The 20658-nt window shown below is 35.7% G+C and overlaps 2 protein-coding genes across 3 annotated transcripts; one reads left to right on the forward strand and one right to left on the reverse strand.

Annotated features, from left to right (window-relative positions):
• The first annotated feature begins 8405 nt into the window (after window positions 1-8405).
• On the forward strand, window positions 8406-11994 carry LOC113276477. The gene is made up of 9 exons (XM_026526079.1): window positions 8406-8715; window positions 9030-9519; window positions 9871-9904; window positions 10128-10343; window positions 10516-10614; window positions 10878-10943; window positions 11030-11121; window positions 11207-11254; window positions 11366-11994. Exons 2-9 carry the CDS (start codon window positions 9065-9067, stop codon window positions 11484-11486), a joined length of 1131 nt encoding a protein of 376 aa, XP_026381864.1. The 5' UTR covers window positions 8406-8715; window positions 9030-9064; the 3' UTR covers window positions 11487-11994.
• Window positions 11995-12165: 171 nt separating this feature from the next.
• Window positions 12166-17108, reverse strand: LOC113276476. 2 transcript variants are annotated; one of them, XM_026526078.1, is made up of 6 exons: window positions 16806-17106; window positions 15072-16323; window positions 13907-14902; window positions 13348-13573; window positions 12929-13071; window positions 12166-12653 (listed from the first exon to the last, which is right to left on the reverse strand). In XM_026526078.1, exons 2-6 carry the CDS (start codon window positions 16203-16205, stop codon window positions 12348-12350), a joined length of 2805 nt encoding a protein of 934 aa, XP_026381863.1. In that variant the 5' UTR covers window positions 16206-16323; window positions 16806-17106; the 3' UTR covers window positions 12166-12347. The 2 variants fall into 2 exon arrangements, with proteins under 2 accessions (XP_026381863.1, XP_026381861.1); XM_026526076.1 differs by having other exon boundaries at window positions 15072-17108.
• Between the last annotated feature and the right edge of the window lie 3550 nt (window positions 17109-20658).

Consider the following 20658-nt stretch of genomic DNA (forward strand, 5'->3'; position numbering starts at 1 on the left):
TTGTGATTAAGATGGGTTTTGTATGTTGAATCTCGTGGATATTTGGGAACTGGATGGAATACAGAACATGAGAGTACGAAATTACAAGAAGTTGGGAAAGAAATGTTGTTGTCGTAGTTCATATGCGTGCTTATCAAGGACACGCTTTTGGTTATTGGAATTATGTTGCTACCGGTAGCAAAAAATGAAGAAAAAAATCAAAGAACAAGATGAATTTTGAGGTATCTTGATATGGGTCTGAGAATGGATTTAGTGAAAGAAATCCGATGAAGTTGATTTGAGAAGAATGATGGAGTTTAATGGGTTTTGGCTGCATTTGAATATGGTGATTATGAAGAGAATGAATCAGTTGATTGTTGGTGAATGTTTGGACATAAAGGAGTTGATTGTTGGTGAATGCAGATGGATCAGCGGATTTTAAATTCTAATCGGAACCAAACCGCTAAAAGTGCGGATTTGAGAATCCCACCCGTGTCTGGCCCATAGATCTTACGGATTGGGTTTCACCCGTAATTTTACGGACGGATACAGGTAAAATCCGTGGTTCCGGATTTTTTGCTCACCCCTGGCTCTAACACTAGGGAGTCCTCCAAGGATAGGATAATTCAGGAAAATATATACTTGAGGACTAAGGCCCATGTCCAATAGGGTATGTCTATGGAATAAAGGGGATAAAGAAGGAATTAATGAGAAACTATAGGTTATATTAGGAGGAGTGGCATTATAGTAAATAAGAAGACTTCAATGACATGTGGCATGATGTCATGAAAATAAGGAATTTTGGTAAAAGCCTATAAAAGGAGGAATATAGTACAATGGAAAGCAATCTCTCTCTCTCTTACTATTCTAGGAAAAGATGTAATCAGTGTTGTGACTAGGACGTGTAGGACCTACTCATCTTTACCTATCAACATGTACCAAAATCGTTGCAGAACTATAGCTACGCCGGTACGTGTACTGGGTTCATGTACTGCGGCTCCGGACCTATAACAGTTATGCCAGTACGTGAACTGGTATGTGTACAGTCCTGTATCCAGATTTACAACAATTTTATATCTCTCTAATAATCAATTTGAAACATTCATGAATAACATCATTGACACATATCACTGATCCAGGTTGATTTCAAATAATTAACTTGAATCATGATTTAGGTCATAAACAATAAATTGATCTTAACCAAATTCATCAAGTTTTGAACAAATGTTCTTAAGCTTAGTCATTCATATTTCAAGAATAATTAACAAGATAAACTTGACTCGAAAATTATATTGTGCATGTTAAAGCCCACTTAGTCATTCGTCTTAGTATCATAGATAGAAAGTTGAAAACTTGAGTAATAGGTTGGTTCAGTCTTCACTTACCTTTTGTCGATGAAGTTCTCCAAATATCTTCAGTTGATCTTCGCCTTCAAACGGTAGAACGCAGTGATGTATGGTACTCAACTAAACACTTTTATCCTAATCCGAGACTTTACTAAATATAAACTAAAAATCAAGATATAGTTTTGATCAACTAAATTTGACAACAAGCTTGAGATAACAACACTTGTGAGTTCGACCGAACAATGCTCTAACAACACCTAATCCTTTACATATTCATTTCCAAACCCATGACCCACTTTTATCATTTATATGATGACGCAGAATGTGGTTTGGAAGGTTTTTGTGTTTTAAAAACCTAAAATTCCTTTACATATATTTTGCTCTTTTTTTTTTGATATTTTGACTGTAATACCCTGTATTCTTAGCTACTGTTTCGGGTCGGGTTATACCCGATTTAGTTAACCTTGTGGTTTAGGTTGTTGTTATTTAGCCTTAGCCTAGGTGGGTGGATTGAACTAGAAAGGCTAAAAGTTAGGGTGGAAATAGAATAATCAATAATAAATAAAATTAAGGGAAAATGAAAAGATAAATAAAATAGTTTATAAATGAAATTATATAAGTTAGAAAACATAAGGCTAGGAGAAGAAGAAAGAGATGGTCCAGAGATTTTTAAAGAAGAAGGATAAAAAAAAATCAAGAGGAGTTTGTATCAATTGAGAGGTAGAATGTTTAATCCCTTTCTCTTTGTGTTTTTCTTTGGTATACTTTGATTTTATATTTGTTTAATCTTATTTAATTAGGATTCTGAAATTTATATGTATAATTTGGTGAATCTTATTGATGATCGGCCTTTGATTATTGATATATAACATAATTGGGTATATCTAGTTAAACTTTTAGAATTTTCCTACACAGATTCACCGTTGAATGTTCCTTTAATTTGGATTATGATTTCTGAAATTCTGGACAGTTTCGTTTTGCCGTGATTTTGATGTTCTTAGGAAGTCTTAATGATGTTAAAATAATTTTAGGTCTTAACAAAGGTTGTATATGAATGTCTTATCTTTCATTGTGATTTGGATTTGCTTAATTTGAGACTAATATGAATTTACGGTGAATTGTTTGGTGATAACGTGTAATCTGACCGGTTTTTAGGTTGACATTATAAATTCATTATCTTTTGTTTGAACCGTTGATTTACTGTAAACTTTGGATATGTTGTATATGATTGGTTCATGTATGTCCCTGTAAAGTTTAAAGATGATCGGATAAAGTTATTACCATGAAACATATAATGTAATATGAGTGCAGTTAACTTGTTTGTATAAATGCTTGAAAGAAATTCGTGTTATTAAGCCATGGTTGCTTGGGTTATTTGTAAAAATGACTTATAAAGGAAATGAGTTCATGTGTTTTCCAATTCCATGCTAACGGCGGGTAATGATCCCCGAGATTTAAATGGATAATGATCCCCATGGGATTGTGTTTCCCGACCATCGATGGCGGCTCTCCGTGACGGTAAACGATAGGTGGTGTACAAACCAAGGTTTTCGTACTGTGAATGATAGGGTAATGATCCCCGAGAGCATATGTAGGGTAATGATCCCCGAGAGCAGATGGGTATGATCCACATAGGAACTTTCGTTCCTGACCATCGATGGCGGCTGTGCGTGCCGATAAACGATAGGTGGGTGTACGAACCAAGGTTTTCGTACCATGAACTCAAGATTTGTTGGTGAGATGTGTTGAAATATATATTAGATGATTAGTTAATGGTATTATGAACTCGTGTTTGGTTGCTGACAATGTTAATAAGTGAATGATGTGTTGAAACTTAAATGGATGAATTGTAAATTGATGTGTTAAATCCCAAATGGACGATTAGTGAACTCATGGTTTCTCTGTGACTATATTAATGCGTAAATATATGTGTTGAATCATTGATAAATGATTTGTTGACATTTATCTTGGTGTTGTAAACTCATGGTTTGTTGTGACAATATAAATATTATTAGTGTTATGGACTCATGTGTGGAATCTAATTGCATGAATTTTTTGGAATGTTATTGATGTTATGAACTCATGTCTTGAATATGAATTTATATGATTTGTTGGAAATATTATTGGATTTGTGAATTCATGATTGGAATCTAAATAAGATAATTTATTAGAAACATTATTGTTAAGGTGATTGTCGAATATAACATTGATTCGCTGAAGTCGTAATGTGTTTCTTGGTAAATGTTTTTGCTTGATAAAATGATTATGCTTTGTGCATCTTTGGAGAATTGGGAATGCATTCTATTGAGCTGTCATCTCACCCCAATTGACATCCTTGCAGATTTATCAGAGTGGCGCAGCGAAAGCTAGGAATGAGTAGCTTAGTGATTGAATTGCTTAATTGTATTGCTTGAAATGTAATTTGAAATAATATGTTTAGTTGAAATCGTTGTTAAGATAATAAGCGGATTTATATGCTTCAGTTTATGTTTTATAAAGTTTCACCTATGTTTTGTGCAAAAGGTAAATTAGCAGTAAAAATATGTATGCATAAGTCTCTTTCCGACCCGTAACGCTTCGAGTTCGGATCTTCATATGGGTTTGACCCTGGTACGGAACTCGGGGTGTTACATTGACCACCTAAGGCAGTTGGCTTAGTTATATATCACATTTCCTCAGATAGACACCTCTAGAATTATTTTTTTTTTTCGTTCCACCAAAACTTCCACTGAATGACATCTATTTTATCGGTTATTTTTTATGAAATGGTTAAGTATTTTACTATGATTGAAGCTCCCTTAAAACCTTATGGAACTCTGAAGTGAATTAAATGATGCTTCCCTAATGTATCCATATGGACCCCCCTTTAACCTCTAAGACTTTCCTTTTTTATAAGGAAACTGGATAGAAGATGATTACAATATTATCGTTGTCTTAATAAGTAGAAATCCAAGGTATTGCTATATTTTGTCATTGTACTATAATAACTTGCATTGGCTCTGGTTACACGATGTAGATTATTTGTACTTATATTAGTAACATCCCTATGTATATGTATTTTGATAATGCACTATTCCGAAGCCAAATATATCCTACAAACATCGACAGTTGGTCGAGACTCATCTACGATGGTTGAAATTGTTGCCTCATATATCTCGGTAGACATACTTTTACGTCCATAAAGGAAGCTCGAAAAACCGAGACGATGCTCGAGATGTTATTTACTGAAGCTGAGCGAATCATTTCGTTCTAAATATTAGAGATGAGAACTTTTTTTAGTTGCTGGTGGATGCCCTTTGTTGTTGTTGTTGCAAATATCCAGCAATGTACAAATAAAAAAGAAGAGTATTGGCATTGTACACCACAGGGACGGAAGGATGTAGGGACAAATGAGGTCCGCCGATCCACTTGATTCATATAATTTTTGTAATTTACATGTCTTGTGGGGTAAATATGTTTTATAAGATTGAAAATTTATTTTTAATGGGGTCACAATTATAAAACTTATGTAAAATCAATAAAAATACATCAAATGTATGACTTGAAAATTAAAAACGATCTAAATTATTGTATCTAATTTAACCAACGATCGAGATTCATGAACAAAATGCTTTGACAGACCATTTTTACAAACCCTATAAAGCGTTAGATTTTATGTATTTAATGGTTTGCAACGTCGTTTATACGGCAACTTAACTAATAATTGGACGGGCTTAAGCCGAATACGAACCAGTATATATGAACCTTTATCATATGAATTTCCCTCCACTTAGAAAAAGAACCGGCTCCATCACTAGTATACTGGTAGGGTATACCGATTGTTTTTTCTTTCACTGGTTAGGCATTTTCCGTAACTAGAAAAAACACCTCTCACCCCCTTCTCAAAAATTTAGAAAAAAAAACTCATCGTCTTCTTCCTTCTTTGCTCAGATCTAGTCCTTTTGGGGCTAGATCTGAGCAAAGATTGTTTGTTTTTAGAATTTATTTTGTTGTTTTTAATAAATTTCTTCGCTATAGAGCGATTTTATTTACGCTTCACAGTGTTTCTTTTCTACAGATTTGTTCGTGATTTGGGTTTTGGATACAAGTACATCGGCGATTTGGGGAGGCAAGATCAAGTTCTTCTTCAACAAACGCATAAGCTTTTGGGAAAATCACTCTTCTCTCATAGGAGTATCTCTTTTTAAGAAGAAAATCAATCAAAATGGTGGAATTATGATTTCGTATACCATTCCTTTATCAATCTTTACATACAAGATTTGGGTGGTACCGTTGTGGATCGCTCTTTCTCTTCGAGATTTATTTGCGTTCTGCACCTTTCATTATATTTGTTTCTTGATTATGATGTAATTGCTTTTTCTTAAAAACCATCATGTAAATATTTCTTAATGGAATGAAATATTAATGTGGTTTGATTACAAAAAAAAAAAAAAAAAGAAAGAAAGACAAAACCCTAACACTGGAGGCCATGATTACTTGGTTTTAATAGTTGATAATTTTTCTTGGTGGGAACTTGTATCCCTTAAATTTTTTTTTAATACAGTACTACCTAAATCCTAAAAATACATGCGAACTTGTTTCATCGACAATAAAGAGATTATGTACTTGTTAGGGCTGGAAGAATTTAGAATCAAGGATCTTCATCTTGTTTACGTTTTCTTGGTGTTAATCATCTATTTGACCAGCAAAATGAAAATAAAATACTACTATAGTTAATTAGGGAATCATGATCTTTGAGTTTAACATACTATTTGCGTATAAATTAGAGGCATAGTTGGCGACTTTCCCTTGGTCACCCAACTGTAATTTTCAATATTAAATTGTAGTTAAATCTTAGGTGATTATTAGATTAGAGAGGGAAAATGCATTCCACATGGGCCATAGCGTGGTTGGTAAAAAAAATCTCCTGCTCCTTGTTAACCCCTTCCCTAGCTTTTATACTGGTCCGTATAAGTAGATAGAAACAGTACTTATATATATATATATATATTATTTTGAAGCTCTATTTAATAAAATAGGTAAGACAAGAATCTACATCAATATGATCTTGGGTCAGGAAAAACAGTCTTCGGATCAGTATTGCATTGTTGGGGATGTTGGAGTCGAAGATCGGAAGGCCTTCGGTTAATGCTTTTCATAAGAAAAGCTATACTTTTAGTGAACACAGTAGTGTCCACAGTAAATTAGATGGTGGTAGAGATGTTCGATGCAATTGATTGAAGTTGCTAGCCATGTCTTTGTATCTTGTTGTTGCGGTGAACTGCCCGAGTGATATTTGTCCGCTCCTTCGATTTTCAGCTTGATCCATTACTTCAAATTGAGTCTTCCACCTTGATTTTGTCTTGAAGTAGAATCCCATCTCTGATCTTGAAGGAGAATAGCTAATAGTGCTAATAATACTATTACAAGCTTACTAAAATTGAATTATGAGTTGCAAACTCTACTAGATTAAACCAAGGTACTACAAATCACTACTACTAGTAACTATTACAATTACTAAAAATCGAAAAATACAAGAGGGGTACAAACTTCGACTAAGTAAACTAAAGAACTGAAAGATTACAAATTTGTTTGAAAAGGAAAACAACTAAATTGAGAAAATACTAGTCGTGTAAGGTGTCAGGTTCACCGGCCTAATCGCATATCAATAAGGATTAAAGCTTGTTGTTGAATAAAAGGAGTAATGTTGAAGCCGTGATACATTCTCAGGAATTGAGTACATAAATTTTCAACATGTGGAGATGTTGAAATATGCTGCTTGCGATAAAAGATGCGTCACCTTGGTCAAGACCTATGGCAGAACTAAAATCTTATAGAGGACCAAAGTGAGAGTCGCCAAGTTTGGCTCGCCATAGGTTTGACTAATAATGCGCTAAGGTTCAAATATGAAAAAGGAGGTTAATTGTGAAGCTGTAGATAGGTAGTGCCTGTCTAGCAGAGAGGGGCTAAATCCTTTGGCATAGTCTCTCGAATGTTGGCGCAGGGATGATAATATGATGAAGCATGAAATCAATGATGTTTTTTCTAAGGTTGTAAAGGTTAAGCTTAATACTGTTGCCCAAAGACTAAAAAGGTTAAAAACAAACAATCGAACATATTACAAAAAAAAAAAAACAAATTTTAAACCAACCAAACTCATGTAAAAATATCATAAATATTGAATGTAATTTTTAATTAAAATACTCTATAACCTGTGTGTATTTTGTGACACCATTTTCAGGAAAAGAGAAAATGCCTCAGAATTCCGAGCAGTATTCAGTCGGCAGTTTATACAATGGGGTTATCTTAGTTTTCTCCAATTTGGCTCCATCACCGACTATTTATTTATGGTTATTAGCAGGAGAAAAGCTAACTTACTGCATGTGGTCAATTGCCCTGCGCCCACCAGTCCACTCCATTTTGGTTCACCATTGGATTTGAGCGTGTTCTATTTTTATTTTTGCAACTCTTTGAGACCATATAATATGGGGTAGATGACTTGTCAATTCTTAGCAAAAAAAAGATGACTTGTCAATTAAACTATGTTAGCTACGTCTACCAGAATTTTGGTATACCTGTGGTTCGAATTCAATATAGCGTTTGAGTTCCAAAAACATGATACTCGTTGGGCTCACATGACAATAATTGAGAGAGTAAAATACTCCAGAAGAAGAAGACACCAATATTATATCGGCTGTCAACTGCTCGATTATCCAGCACACCCTTTTTAGGTTCATTTAGGTTTTAAACTTTCAACATGCTAAAAGAAGAAATTTTCGCCCTGGATTGGTTTCCTAGTCAGATTCCTGTAAATGTTGTACAATGCAATCTTTTTGTGACCTTGTTGTATGCAACTACGTCAATAAAATCTGACTCAGGCTGAGCGGACTCTTCGATTGCAAAAGACTAACAAGTCAGACGACTCAGAAGTTGGAGTCAGACAAGCAAATAGTGTGCCTCAAAAACAACAAATACCGACCTGCTTAGTGTAAGCAGTGAATGTGTGAGACCCTATAGGCCCGCTTATTTCGTGTATCATTATTCTTTGATATCTTTTGACATCAAACATAAAAGACTCTTCCTCTCTCACTCATAGAGAAAACAAATTGCTAACCAGAAAAAAAATAAAAAATCATGCAACAACTAAATAATAAATATAAGAAGAAAGAATATTGTTCACTTCTCTCTATCTCTACTATCTCCTCCCGAAACTACTGGGGGAGAGAGATCCATAGAATCTAGTTTCCTCTATCGTTTCTTACATTCGAAGATATTCGAATTTTACTAGGATTCTCGTAGAAAACTTGTTCACTTCCACCTCTTATTCGAACCTGTACACAAGCATTGCTGAAACAAACAATATCGATTCTTAAACAGTAATCTCTCTCTGTGTGGTGGTGAATTTTGATTTGTAAGTATCAAACATCACTTATTCTTTTTGGTTAGCTACTAAATTATCAGATTCATTATCATCTTATTAGTTTGTTGATGAAGCAATTCAATTATGCCTTTGTATGTCTCTAATTTATATGTAATAATAATAATCAGTTTTTTTTTTTTTAGATAATTTCATAGTAGTATTTAAGTTTTCGGTTTTTTGTCCCTCTGAATTTCCCATCAAAGCATTCTTTCCCTGAAATAATGAACGGTTCATAGTTAGAAATTTGCTTTCTCCAGGTCAATGTATATTTAGGTTTATAGCTAACTTGGTGATTTTGGTTACAGGAAGCAGTGAATTTTGTGAGCAACTTTGTATAGTCATGGATATGATGCCAACAAACGCCACTGATTATTTGTTAAACTGGGTATTCGCCACAAATACACCTGATTATGTGACAAACTTGAAGTTAGCTATAACACCAAATGCCACTACTGTTTATGTGACAAATTGGATGTTGCCTACCGCAACAAACACACTTGCTTATTGGTTAAACTGGAGGTTTTTGCTATGTGCAATAGTTGTTTTGACGCCTATGGTCTTCGCGGCTTATCTTATATGGAGGTATGAAGGATCTAAAGATACAGATGACGAGGAAGAAGATGAAAATGTTACAAAGGGAACTTTATATGCGGATGACGCTTGGAGGCCATGCCTGGAACAAATTCACCCTGCTTGTCTTCTAGCTTTTCGAGTGTTTGCATTTGGTACTCTTCTGACATTTCTCGTCTGGAATATCATTATTGGTGGTGCTGGCATATTTTTCTATTACACTCAGTAAGTCAATTCCTTCTCCTGCACTCATCCCACTCTTCACTAAGAGAAACTTATAATAGTTTTGGTCTTATAATTGCAGTGAATTTTGTTTTTGGAACCTAAATTCATTTGTTATGAACAATGTTTATAATACCTAGGTTGCTCCCGTATCTCTTTACTGCAGTTCTAGGATACTAGGATAGTCTCAACCATTTAAGACTTAAGGGTTCGATATCATCAATCAAAATACAATCAAATACTCCTTTTTGATAAGAGATGTCTTAGTGGATAGGTTTACTAGAGCTGTGTCTGTAAATATTATAATTGTCAACTTATTAACAATGTTGGTTTCATCTTATTGGATGTGGATAGATGGACGTTTGCTTCAGTCATCATATATTTTGGGGTATGCTTCTCTAACAATATTAGCTTCTATGCAAACGTCTCCAGTTTTGTATCCTCTTGTCCTGTTTCAATGTTACTTTTTCCGTGCGTATATGTACTTCTTTTGTTCATGCATTTTCTGTTATTCTTTGTTTGGTCAGCTGTTTCGCTGAATAAAAACTTTCATATTGGTAATAAAAAAAAAATTGTCTTGTTTTCTTCTGCCTCGTTGCTTCGTTTTGTAGCTCGGTTCCTTGTTCTCCGTATATGGATGCTATCAATATTGCACTGGAGCTGTTGGTGATCATGTGATGTTAGATAAAGATAGAGGCGCATATGTGGCTCCGATGCCCGAGGAAAATGGAAATCAAGGCAACATAAGCAAAAGCTGGGTTCCAGAACAACATTATGTTCGCAAAACTGCAGGCACTTGGGGTTACATTTTCCAAACTATTTTCCAGGTAACCTTTGCCCTGATTACCATTAGCTGATTGTGTTCCAGGGTACTTGGATTTGTGACCGAAGCTTAAAATCCATAGAAGTGTCTTCCGTTAGATAGTAATTTAGTCTCATTTGTCTCCTTCATATTTTTGCTATCTAGCGGTTAACAAGATTATTTGGTTTCATAAATAGATGAATGCAGGTGCTGTGATTCTTACCGACTCTGTCTATTGGCTGGTTCTCTATCCACTTCTTTCTCACTTACCTCAGTATCACTATAAACCTACTCTTGTGAGTATCCGAACTTTTTACTTCAGTCTGTTATTTCTTTCCTAAATTCAAATTGTGTAAGCTCTTCAATATATATATATAAAGATCAAGAATAACTTATTATTAACACCCTTTTGGAGAGATGCATTGTACTATGCTGTCTGCTGCATCTGATGTTTGGCTTTTGTTTTATGATAACACGCTTTTTTTCTTTTCCTTCAAGCTAGGCTTAGCAATTCTTCAAGCATATGTTTCTTACTTTGTGCTTTTCATTTGTTTCACAGATTGTGATTGTTATGCACTCACTAAATGCGGTTTTCCTACTGGTAGATACAATTTTGAATTGCTTGGTAAGATGCAATTTGTCTGTGGTTGTATAGCCTTTTTTTTTCTTTCTAGATTGTTATATTCATGATACAAAATATCTCCATGTCAGCAATTTCCCTGGTTTCGGATCGCATACTTCACATTGTGGACGGGAATATTTGTCATTTTTCAATGGATCATTCATGCCTGTGTTTCAATTTGGTAAACTTCTGATGCTTTCTCTCATTATCCTCCATTAGGAAATATCTTCTCGGTGTTTTTGTAATGGTAGTTCTCTTTGATACAGGTGGCCATATCCGTTTCTTGACTTATCATCGTCATATGCTCCACTATGGTACGTCACATTTTGATATATTTAAAAGAGATTAACTGGAATAGATTGAGATTTTGTTAGTGTTCAACTTTCAGGCATTAACATATCTTTGCATTGTTGGGATACTCTCAGGTACTTGGGAGTGGCAGTGATGCATCTTCCTTGCTATTTTCTTTTTGTGCTAATAACAAAGCTGAAGCATTCTCTATTGTCGAAATGGTTTCCAAACTCGTACCAGTGTATGGCATCATAAGATAGGAAAACCGGCTCAATGTCATTTGGCTGAAGGTTATCATTGTCCGGCAAATTTATTCACTTAGCGAATAGGCGTCAAATTGATTCCTGCAACAAAGAGATAATGGCTTTGAACGGCATTGAGGATCGCCGCACCATCTGTTTCGATTATGTCCTTGAGATACATTACTGTCGATGGAACACACTGATGTATTGCTTGAATGGCAACAGAAAATAGAGGAAAAAATAGAACCAAAAATGAAAAAAGGATAAAAAAAAGAAAGATTTTTTGTTAGACGTACACAAAAGCATGTATCATTAAACAGATATATTCACCAAGAAGAAAAAAAAAAGAAAAAAAGGAGAGGTTAAACAAATATACATTCACTTCATTCCCTATTCTGTTTTCTCTGGAAGGGGGATTGAGTGCGTTTTTAAGAAAATCACCATCATCGTGGTTGATGTAAAGGTAGTTGCAACTTGCACGCCAAGCATTGTGTTCTACTATTATTTTGGAGCACTTGTTAGCAGCTTGTTGGTTTTGTCGACCTACATAACTCTCCCACCATGGCTGAAGAATTACCACCATTGCAAACTGATGAACATTGTCTTTTCATACATGTACTGCAAAAAATAGTGGCTCACACCCAATTTTCGAAGCAAAAAATAGAATCGGAACATGCACATCAAGCCAATAGTGTCCAAAAGAATAAAAAATGAATACAAAACTCGGCATGATTACATGTCTGATTATACAATCTTATTTCTGTAAATACACACAACAAGGTGTAATATGAATAAATTCACACCTTTTGTTTTGCAAGATTTCCTATCCTTCTACAGAAAACAAACTGCACAACTAAAACATATTACAAAATGATCATAGAGAAGTACTTGGTAAAGAATCCATAAGAATTATAGGCCTGCTCTTTTTGTGTCCCCAAATTTTATCGGATGTTGTTCTTGAAAACAAACTGGAAAGAAAGCCAACTGGTGCATCTGAATCTGGTGCCCTTGCTGTGGCATCACGAGACCTGTCCATCTCGATGTTGGTCTGAAACTTTAGCTGGTCCATGGAACATGTGGTTTTGGTTGACGTAGCACCACAAAGACACCCGTCAAGCTTTTTGAAGCAGGGTTTGTGGAAAACGGACTCACAAGAGGCACATCTATCTACTTCACTTTCCTGTGTACAAGAAATTAAACATAGTAAAAAAGAAGGATGTTAACAAGCTAGTAACAGATTGACAGATTGACTAGTTAATGATGTCTTGTGATGGCAAATGATGATTTAAGCTAGTAACTGATCCACTGATATTGAGCTACGAGACCATGTAGACTGGTTGCACAATCTACTGCAGGATTTTTCCTGATAGGATCCGGCGATCTAAACGCCTAACTAGTACAGCTCGGAGGCATATTTCTAGTTTATTACCCATTGAATCCACAGAAAATGCTCACCTGGAAAGGAAAAATGAGGGAAGATGTGTCTTCACAAGCTTGTCGTGCACCACAAGGAACACCGGTATCACAACAAATAAGGCATTGCTGAGTAATGTGCTGAAGCATTTTGCTTGAAACTGTCTCTACCATGAATGGAAGTACTGCAATAAGTGTCATACACAGTAAGCTAACATCACATACTCATACGTGGATTCACGAAAGCATGAAAAGATCCATTTAGTTTGAGAGCGTTCATGTACAGAAAATAAATCACCATATCTGAAAATTAAAATTAATTATACTCCTTAATTATATTTTATTTAGTTTGAGAGTGTTCATGAATGAAGTAACATTTTATTTGACCACTAACTGTAGCTCAACTTAGTTATTTGATCCTTTAATGGGTGCTCATAGAGCAGATTATCATATCAAGTTACCTGCAAATGCACCTTTTGAGAGATCAACAAGATCTCGAAGAGCAAAAAAATCATTTCCCTCAAGAAGATATCTGCGAGAACCCATCCCTTTATGGACAGTCCGTCGGAAAGGGCAGCGAAGATATGGAAACATTGCCCCTATTTTCTTTCTGATACCCATGATATGGAGCAAGGTCGGGACCTTTGAGAATAAAAAAGGATTAACTGCACTTACACAGAGCATGGGCTGCATGAAAAAGAAAACTGGTAAGAAAAATTTAACGGTTAACAGGCATGAGCTGAATTAAGCATAATCAAAAACCATAAAAAGCTAGTTTCAAGTCCCATTACTAGGGTTGGCCCGAAACAAAACAGTGGAACATAAGAGGTAATGTGTTCTTGTTGGCCACTAGGTGATATCCTTAAAAAGTTATATACCCGGCATGTGTGGGCAGAGAAAGACTGCACGAGTTCCAGGTCAATGCAAGGATGAGATTGGCTTTCAAAGAAACAAGCTATATCCATTCCTTCTTTAATTGAACATCCCATTTGTCATGGTTAGTGGTTGAACACAAATTACCTGCTCATAGATGGAATCCAAAAATGACTTAGCCAGTTGAGATACCGGGTATAAAGTAAAGTCCCAATGATGCAAGACTCTTGCCGGCAAGACAGCAGTGTCATTTGTATGGCATGAAGTGCAAAACAACTGGCCAGTATATTCGCAAAGTCGAGGCTTGCCCCATCCTAAAGTCTCAACAAATTCCCTCATTAGAGTCTTCCCAGTATTGAAGTGCTTGTGACATCCTGCACAAGTATTACGCTGTGCTTCTACCAGTTGCTTAATGGACTTGGGAGGCTGGATTTTAACAAGAAGTGATATGGTCTTCCCAAGATTCGTGTAATCCTCAGCGGCTGCTCCTTTGCTAAATTCTGAAGTTGGTGGAGGCACCAGTGCATTTAGCATGGAGGAACTGGGATCAGCCTTTTGAGGGGATAAAAACCAAATAAGAGAAGTTGGGGTGTTGTGAAGAGAAGAAGAGTGCAAAACAGACCGTAGACACTCTTGAATAAGAGCAGTTCTCTCACTCACAACACCTGGAGAAGCATTTCCAAAAATCTTTCTGGATTCTTGTTCAACCCGAGACCAGGGAGAAGGAAGAGTCAGACCATGGTCCGCAAACAATCTTTTCAGATGACGATAGAGAGTATAAAAATCACGATATCTGCGTTCAACCTCCCATTGGTCATTGCCACTCCAAACTCTAAGTTTATAGACTGTGTACTCCTTCACACCAACTATCCTTTCTCCAAGTGAGACATCTCCCTTTTTTTGCTTAGCACCGACAACTTCAACACCCTCAATTTTTGTTGGGTCTTGGATTAATGGGTAAGCATCATCAGTTCCAGAAGTGGAAGCAGTAGAGCTTCCATCTCTGATCTGAATCTGCTGAGAAAAAGATAATTTATTCCCCTTCACAAATCTAGCTCTGTAAGACTCGCTTGAGTCAAGTAAAATCTCCTCCATTTCAAGGACGATCTCGTCATACGACTCATCTGATCTCGGATGTTCTACCTGCAAATTAATCAGATACTCAGGATCAAAAGACACGGAGCTTAAGTATACAATAGAACTTTAATACCTCAACAATGCCGCAATGGACAGAAGGCCCTCATCATTGTTATATACAACCATTCAGAAGGAAAGAAGGTGGATTCCTACTAGTGGGAAACAACTAACTGACCTTAATAGGTGCGAGATGGTTATTCCGGAGGTCCAGAGGCCCGGGAGAATTCTTCCTTAGTCTCTTTAAATCTATTCCCTGAGAATCCTCAGGCAATGCGGTGAGCCCTTTTGCCGTAGGATCTTCAAAAGGTCTCTCTTTTCCCTGAGGTATTTCATTAGAAGACGAACAAAGCTGGTTTACTGCAATATCAGAAAGAGGGTCTAACTGAACTGCAGACTTCCCCGACGATAGATTTACTGACATCTCATCTTCATCAAGGCCTGAGACTTTCTCATTACTCGCACAATGAAAATCACTTTCCGCTGCACGGAGCAAGTTGCTTAAGTTCATATTCGACTGCTTATTAAGTACAGAAGGGCACTTATCTACAGTAACGTCACCGATAGAATAGTTCTCTTGATTCTCAATTGATTCACCAGTACCATGGATTTGACCACTGTTGCCAGAGATGTCCCTAGCACTTCCTTTTTGCTCTGACCCTACAAAAGATAGATCACCATCTTTGGACAAAAGATTCAAATTCTCGAGTTTTTTATTGATTTCCAATTGCTCATTTTGCTGGTCTTGAGGTTTATCCCACAACGATGAAACTAGACCATCCTCGGTTTCTTGTTCAAAGTCATCCCAGTCTTCTGAACCGAAAACCACAGACGAATTCATAAGCAACGGATTTCGATTATCTATTTTGGCTGCTTGACTATACTGTAGTTTTCTACTTTCGTACAAATCAACCGCATTTTCATCATCTGTACCATAGCCGAACATTGAGCCATCATCATCTGAATGTGCACCTTTTGACGAGGTTCCTTCTTCCTCATCTGGCCCTCTCTCGGCTTCTCTTCCATCTACTAAACTATCAGATACTGAAGCTAATCTATCGAACGAACCAATGTTACAGTCACTTTTTTCAGTGCAATCCTCTTCACATGCAGCCAAATTCAACGAGGAATTACTTGATCTAGGTGAAGAATGGGACACGGCCCCATTTTCTTCTACACCAGCAACCTCCTCTACCTTCGAATAATCATTGGCAAAGGTTTGAAACAAATCAGACCCACTGTCACCTCCATCCTTATCATAAAAGTCCTTTCCGGATGAAGTACCTGTGTCCAAAATTCTTCGAGAGTCCATTACATTCTTAACCTTCAACTTTGGCAAACACTGTGATCCATTATTCCTCAACTGCGCCCTCTCTTCATCTATAGAAATCCCATTAGCAACATCAACATCGCCCGAATTCCTTCTAAACCTAGCACCCCCAACATCATCAAATTTTAAATTCTTAAAAGAACCAAAATCAGAATCTAAAAAATCATTACAAGTACCCAAAGAACTACACATACTTGAAGTACCACCCATAAGTGAATTAGCACTACAATACTTCTCAAATTCCGATTCATCATACGAATTGTACTCCGATGAAACATTATCATCATCCCCACCACCACCATCCAATATCTGATCTTGTTTCCATAAACGATATTCATTAAAAGGATCTCGAGAGGCGACGTTAGAGATACTATTCTCTCCAGTCCCCTCTCCATTAATCATTTGATTCTTACTCCCAAACAACACACACAAATAAAAATCCAATCCTTGATCCAAAATTGGACTTTTAGTGAATTTCAATGGATCCCCACATCTTAATTTATCATCCTACACTCAAATTACAAGTACCCAACAACAAAATTTTGAAATAACAAAGAGAAACAGGATTCTATTGGAACTCACCTTCTTCTTCTGAGGGGATCTTTAAAGAGAGAGGGTATAAGGGGAATTCTCACTTTTCCAGTTGTTGACGATGCTGTGTATTAAACATGGTGGTGCAATCTTAGTTTTGAAATGGAGACAAAAAAACATATAAGAGATGACGATGAGACATCATGGGGAGAGACGGACAAGATTGATCCTCCCGTTCACTGATTCACATACACACTTGGTGCACCAATCTTTTCTTCTTTCTTTTTTGCGACTTACGGTTGTTGGTCTGTTGGGTAGTGTGTTTTTGGGGTGGGAGATCTGGGTTTGAATCTGACTTGTCTAGGCTGAGTTTATAAAAGTACTTTTCCACGTGCCTTGTTGTGCTGAAGCAGTTGACTGTTCCATAAAATACAACAGTATTAAACGAGATTTCTATAGATTTCCATAAATTTTTAATTCGAGTGATTCTTAGATATTCTCTGAAATCTAGAGATTTTTAGTGATTTTTTGAGAATATTTTAAAGAGTCTTTGTGACTTGTAGAGACAAAAATATGAGATTTATAAAGAGTCTTTGTGACTTGTGCAGACAAAAAATGTATAACATCTCCTGAAAAATTCAATACAATCTGTCAATTTTTTTGAAAAAATAATAACATGAATACCTAATGAAAATAAAATTCACGTTACAACTTGATTATTAAAAATTCATTAGTTTTTTTTAATAAAATTCAATTTGCCAAGGTTTTTTATCCACGTTAAAATACCATGAATACCTAATGAAAATTAAAATAAAAATAAAAATAAAAATATGTGTCCATTTTCAAAATAACTCTTGCAAGTATAACTCCGCTATGGACATAACAACATAAGTTGCTTTAATCTTTATAAATGGAGGCGTATATACATTTCATTAGAGCTGCACATGAACCGGTACAGTCCGATTTTTTGTTGGAATCGGTACCGGTACCTGGAGTTGACGGTTCCTCATTTTGAGGACCGGTACTTGTACTTGGAGTTGTACCTATACCTATAAGACCCGTACCGGATTTTTTACCTGATTCAAATATACCAGAAGAATTCTGTTGCTAACTAAATTATACCAGAAGAATTTCGTATCAATGTAAATAATCAGACAAACGAGTAGAATAAGAGATGTATCAGAATAATGTTGTCATTGATTTCACAAACAAGTTACACTCCATAATATGAATAATTAAATTAACCTTGATTTGAAGTTATTTATTTCTTCATATGCACAATATGAAATTGACATTACTGCTACCAAATCCCTAAAATTTATCCTAAATTGGATAATTTAAGAAAAAATTAAAAATTTAGAAATTCATCAACCCAACCCAAACAATCAAAATCCAAAATTACCCATTATGTCATAACATTTCAATACTAATAGATAAAAACGAAATTAAACTTTAGAAACAACAAAAAATACCAGAAAGATAATCTGCTTCCACCAAGAACCCTAACATCACTGGTAGCAATAAATCTTCCATTCAAATCTCACACAACCACCAGCAGAAAACCATCTCTGGTCTCTAATTACAACAACCTCAGATCCCCTCTTTGCAACATCAATTTCTTCAATGTTTTCTTTCCCATCTTCGATTTCTTGTTTTAGAAAATCAAGATCGCTTCAATGTTTTAAACCTGAAGTATCAATCATCGAGACAACCAGACCCTCAATCTTCTCTAAATAAAAAAACCCTAAATCTAACATGCAATTAGTTTTTGAAATAGCTGGGAAAAAAGAATCTAATATGCAATTAGTTTTTGAAATAGCTGGAAAAAAAAAGGTGATGGTAGTTGTGATAAAATGGAGGGTCTGGATGTGATAAAGTGGTGGTGGTCATTTGGTGTCTCTCAGAAGAAGTGAAGAAGAAAGAAGAAGAGAAAGGAAATAACGAGAGTGAAAGATCGAGAAAGTATAAAAACCTAGAATCGATGGCTAGGATGCATGTAAATTAATGGATAAAGTCATACGGGTATTTCAGTCAGGTACTGGTACGGGAATACACTAGAACCGGTACATGTACTCCTATACAACCGGTTCTGAAATCTATTCCCGTTCCATGTACCTCCTCTTCCAGTACCGGTACGGTTCCAGGATTTCTTTTTCGGTTATGGTCCGGTTCACGGTTCCAGTCCGGTTCTTGTGCAGCCTTACATTTCATTCTTAGTTTCTTAATCATGATGAATACAATGTTTAGATTTTCCTGAATTGTTAATTATGTAGTGTTTTATGCATTGGGAACGATGTTTTGATTCCCCTTCTTCCTAGTAACACACTGCTTTTTTTTAATCGCATGGTTCAGAGGTGGTTATAAAGGCATCATTCCGTACAGGGTTACTTCGGCTATGATGTTTACTAAAATTCCCCATTTTTTTCTATTAGAAAATCCTCAAGTCTCCCAAAAGACCAACTCTTGGGGAGAGACTTTTACCATGCCTATTTTTCAAAAAAAGTCTCTCCAAATCTTTGAAAAAAAAAACAAATCCATGACTTTCAATTCTCTTTCGAATAACAAGAGTGTTTGAGCGATTCTTATGAAATTCTATTCCAGTAACAAGGAGTTTCGGAGAATTTAAATGACTTAAAAAAAGTTTCTAACCAACAAGAGACATTGAAAGACTCTCCAAAAATCTCACTTGATAACTTTAGACTTTGTATACATAGTTAAAGTATCTTTGCAAGAGTTTACAGTTCTGATGATAGACATACATACTTAATTATTGATTTGACTTAACCTCGATAACAATCTAGAGTTACATTAGTATAGTCTATTGACACTTCTATTTGAAGTATTGAATAACTGATGTAATTTTTTTGTTATCAGTCTCTATATGAAACTTTCGAATTCCTATGCTAACAGCTAATTCCATCGCTTCCAGAATCGCGATAGCTTCAACTTTCTCCTTATTTAATGCAAAACCTGTTTTGCATTTTGCTGCTCCAAATTCACCTGCACTGTATCTTAAGAGTTGTCCAATACCAACTAAACTACTAATTGATTTCTTATTGTAAGATGCATTTATTTATTTTTAAAATAATTGGATTTAAAGGGTTTCCATGATTATGGTAACCGCATTGTTGTAACTTGAGTTCTGTCATACTTTTCTAGGAAGTTTTTCCAATCCGATCTTTCTTTTTGAGTTAGAGATATTAATTTTCTTGGATTAACCTGCATCCTGCCAAAAATTACATCACACACACTGTCCATATATTGATAATAACAAACCTCAAAGGTTGCTGATAGAATCATTGTAGAAATTTGGATTAATGAACCAATTAAAAATACGGAAACAGAAATTTGAATTGATAGCAAGAGCAAATAACCGAATATCCATAGCAAAACCAAACCCTATGAACTATTTGACACTTATTGAATACGTATTTAACAGTTTAATTAGACTACCACACAATGGACAAGAAATGTCCGTACCTATTCTTTATCTGATAGAAAGACAATTCTGAAGGCATTTCCACATGAAGTAGAGAATTTTAGGTGGAAGTTTTGACTTCCAAAGCTTTTTCCAAGGGGAACGAACTGTTGCTATATGTCACTGTTGTTGTGATCTGTTCACTATCTCTTGTGGAGTTATAAGCATATTTCATTGTACATAAACCACTTTTAGTTTTCTCCATCCAATCATATCCTTAATTTGCAGAGGGGTTCTAATATTGCATATCTTTTTCACAATGTCCCCCAACAAAAATGGCATTCAACAAGCTAGTTTTTCACCACTTAGTATCCTTATCAATGAGATGACTAACAGTGATGAGACTCCTATATGGAAATTTGGATGATAAGTAGCCATCATGGTCAGGTACCCAAATTTCCTTCAATATGCTATCACCGTTGGCAA

Source organism: Papaver somniferum, chromosome 4, assembly GCF_003573695.1.
Source record: "Papaver somniferum cultivar HN1 chromosome 4, ASM357369v1, whole genome shotgun sequence".
NCBI classification, from domain to species: Eukaryota; Viridiplantae; Streptophyta; class Magnoliopsida; order Ranunculales; family Papaveraceae; genus Papaver; species Papaver somniferum.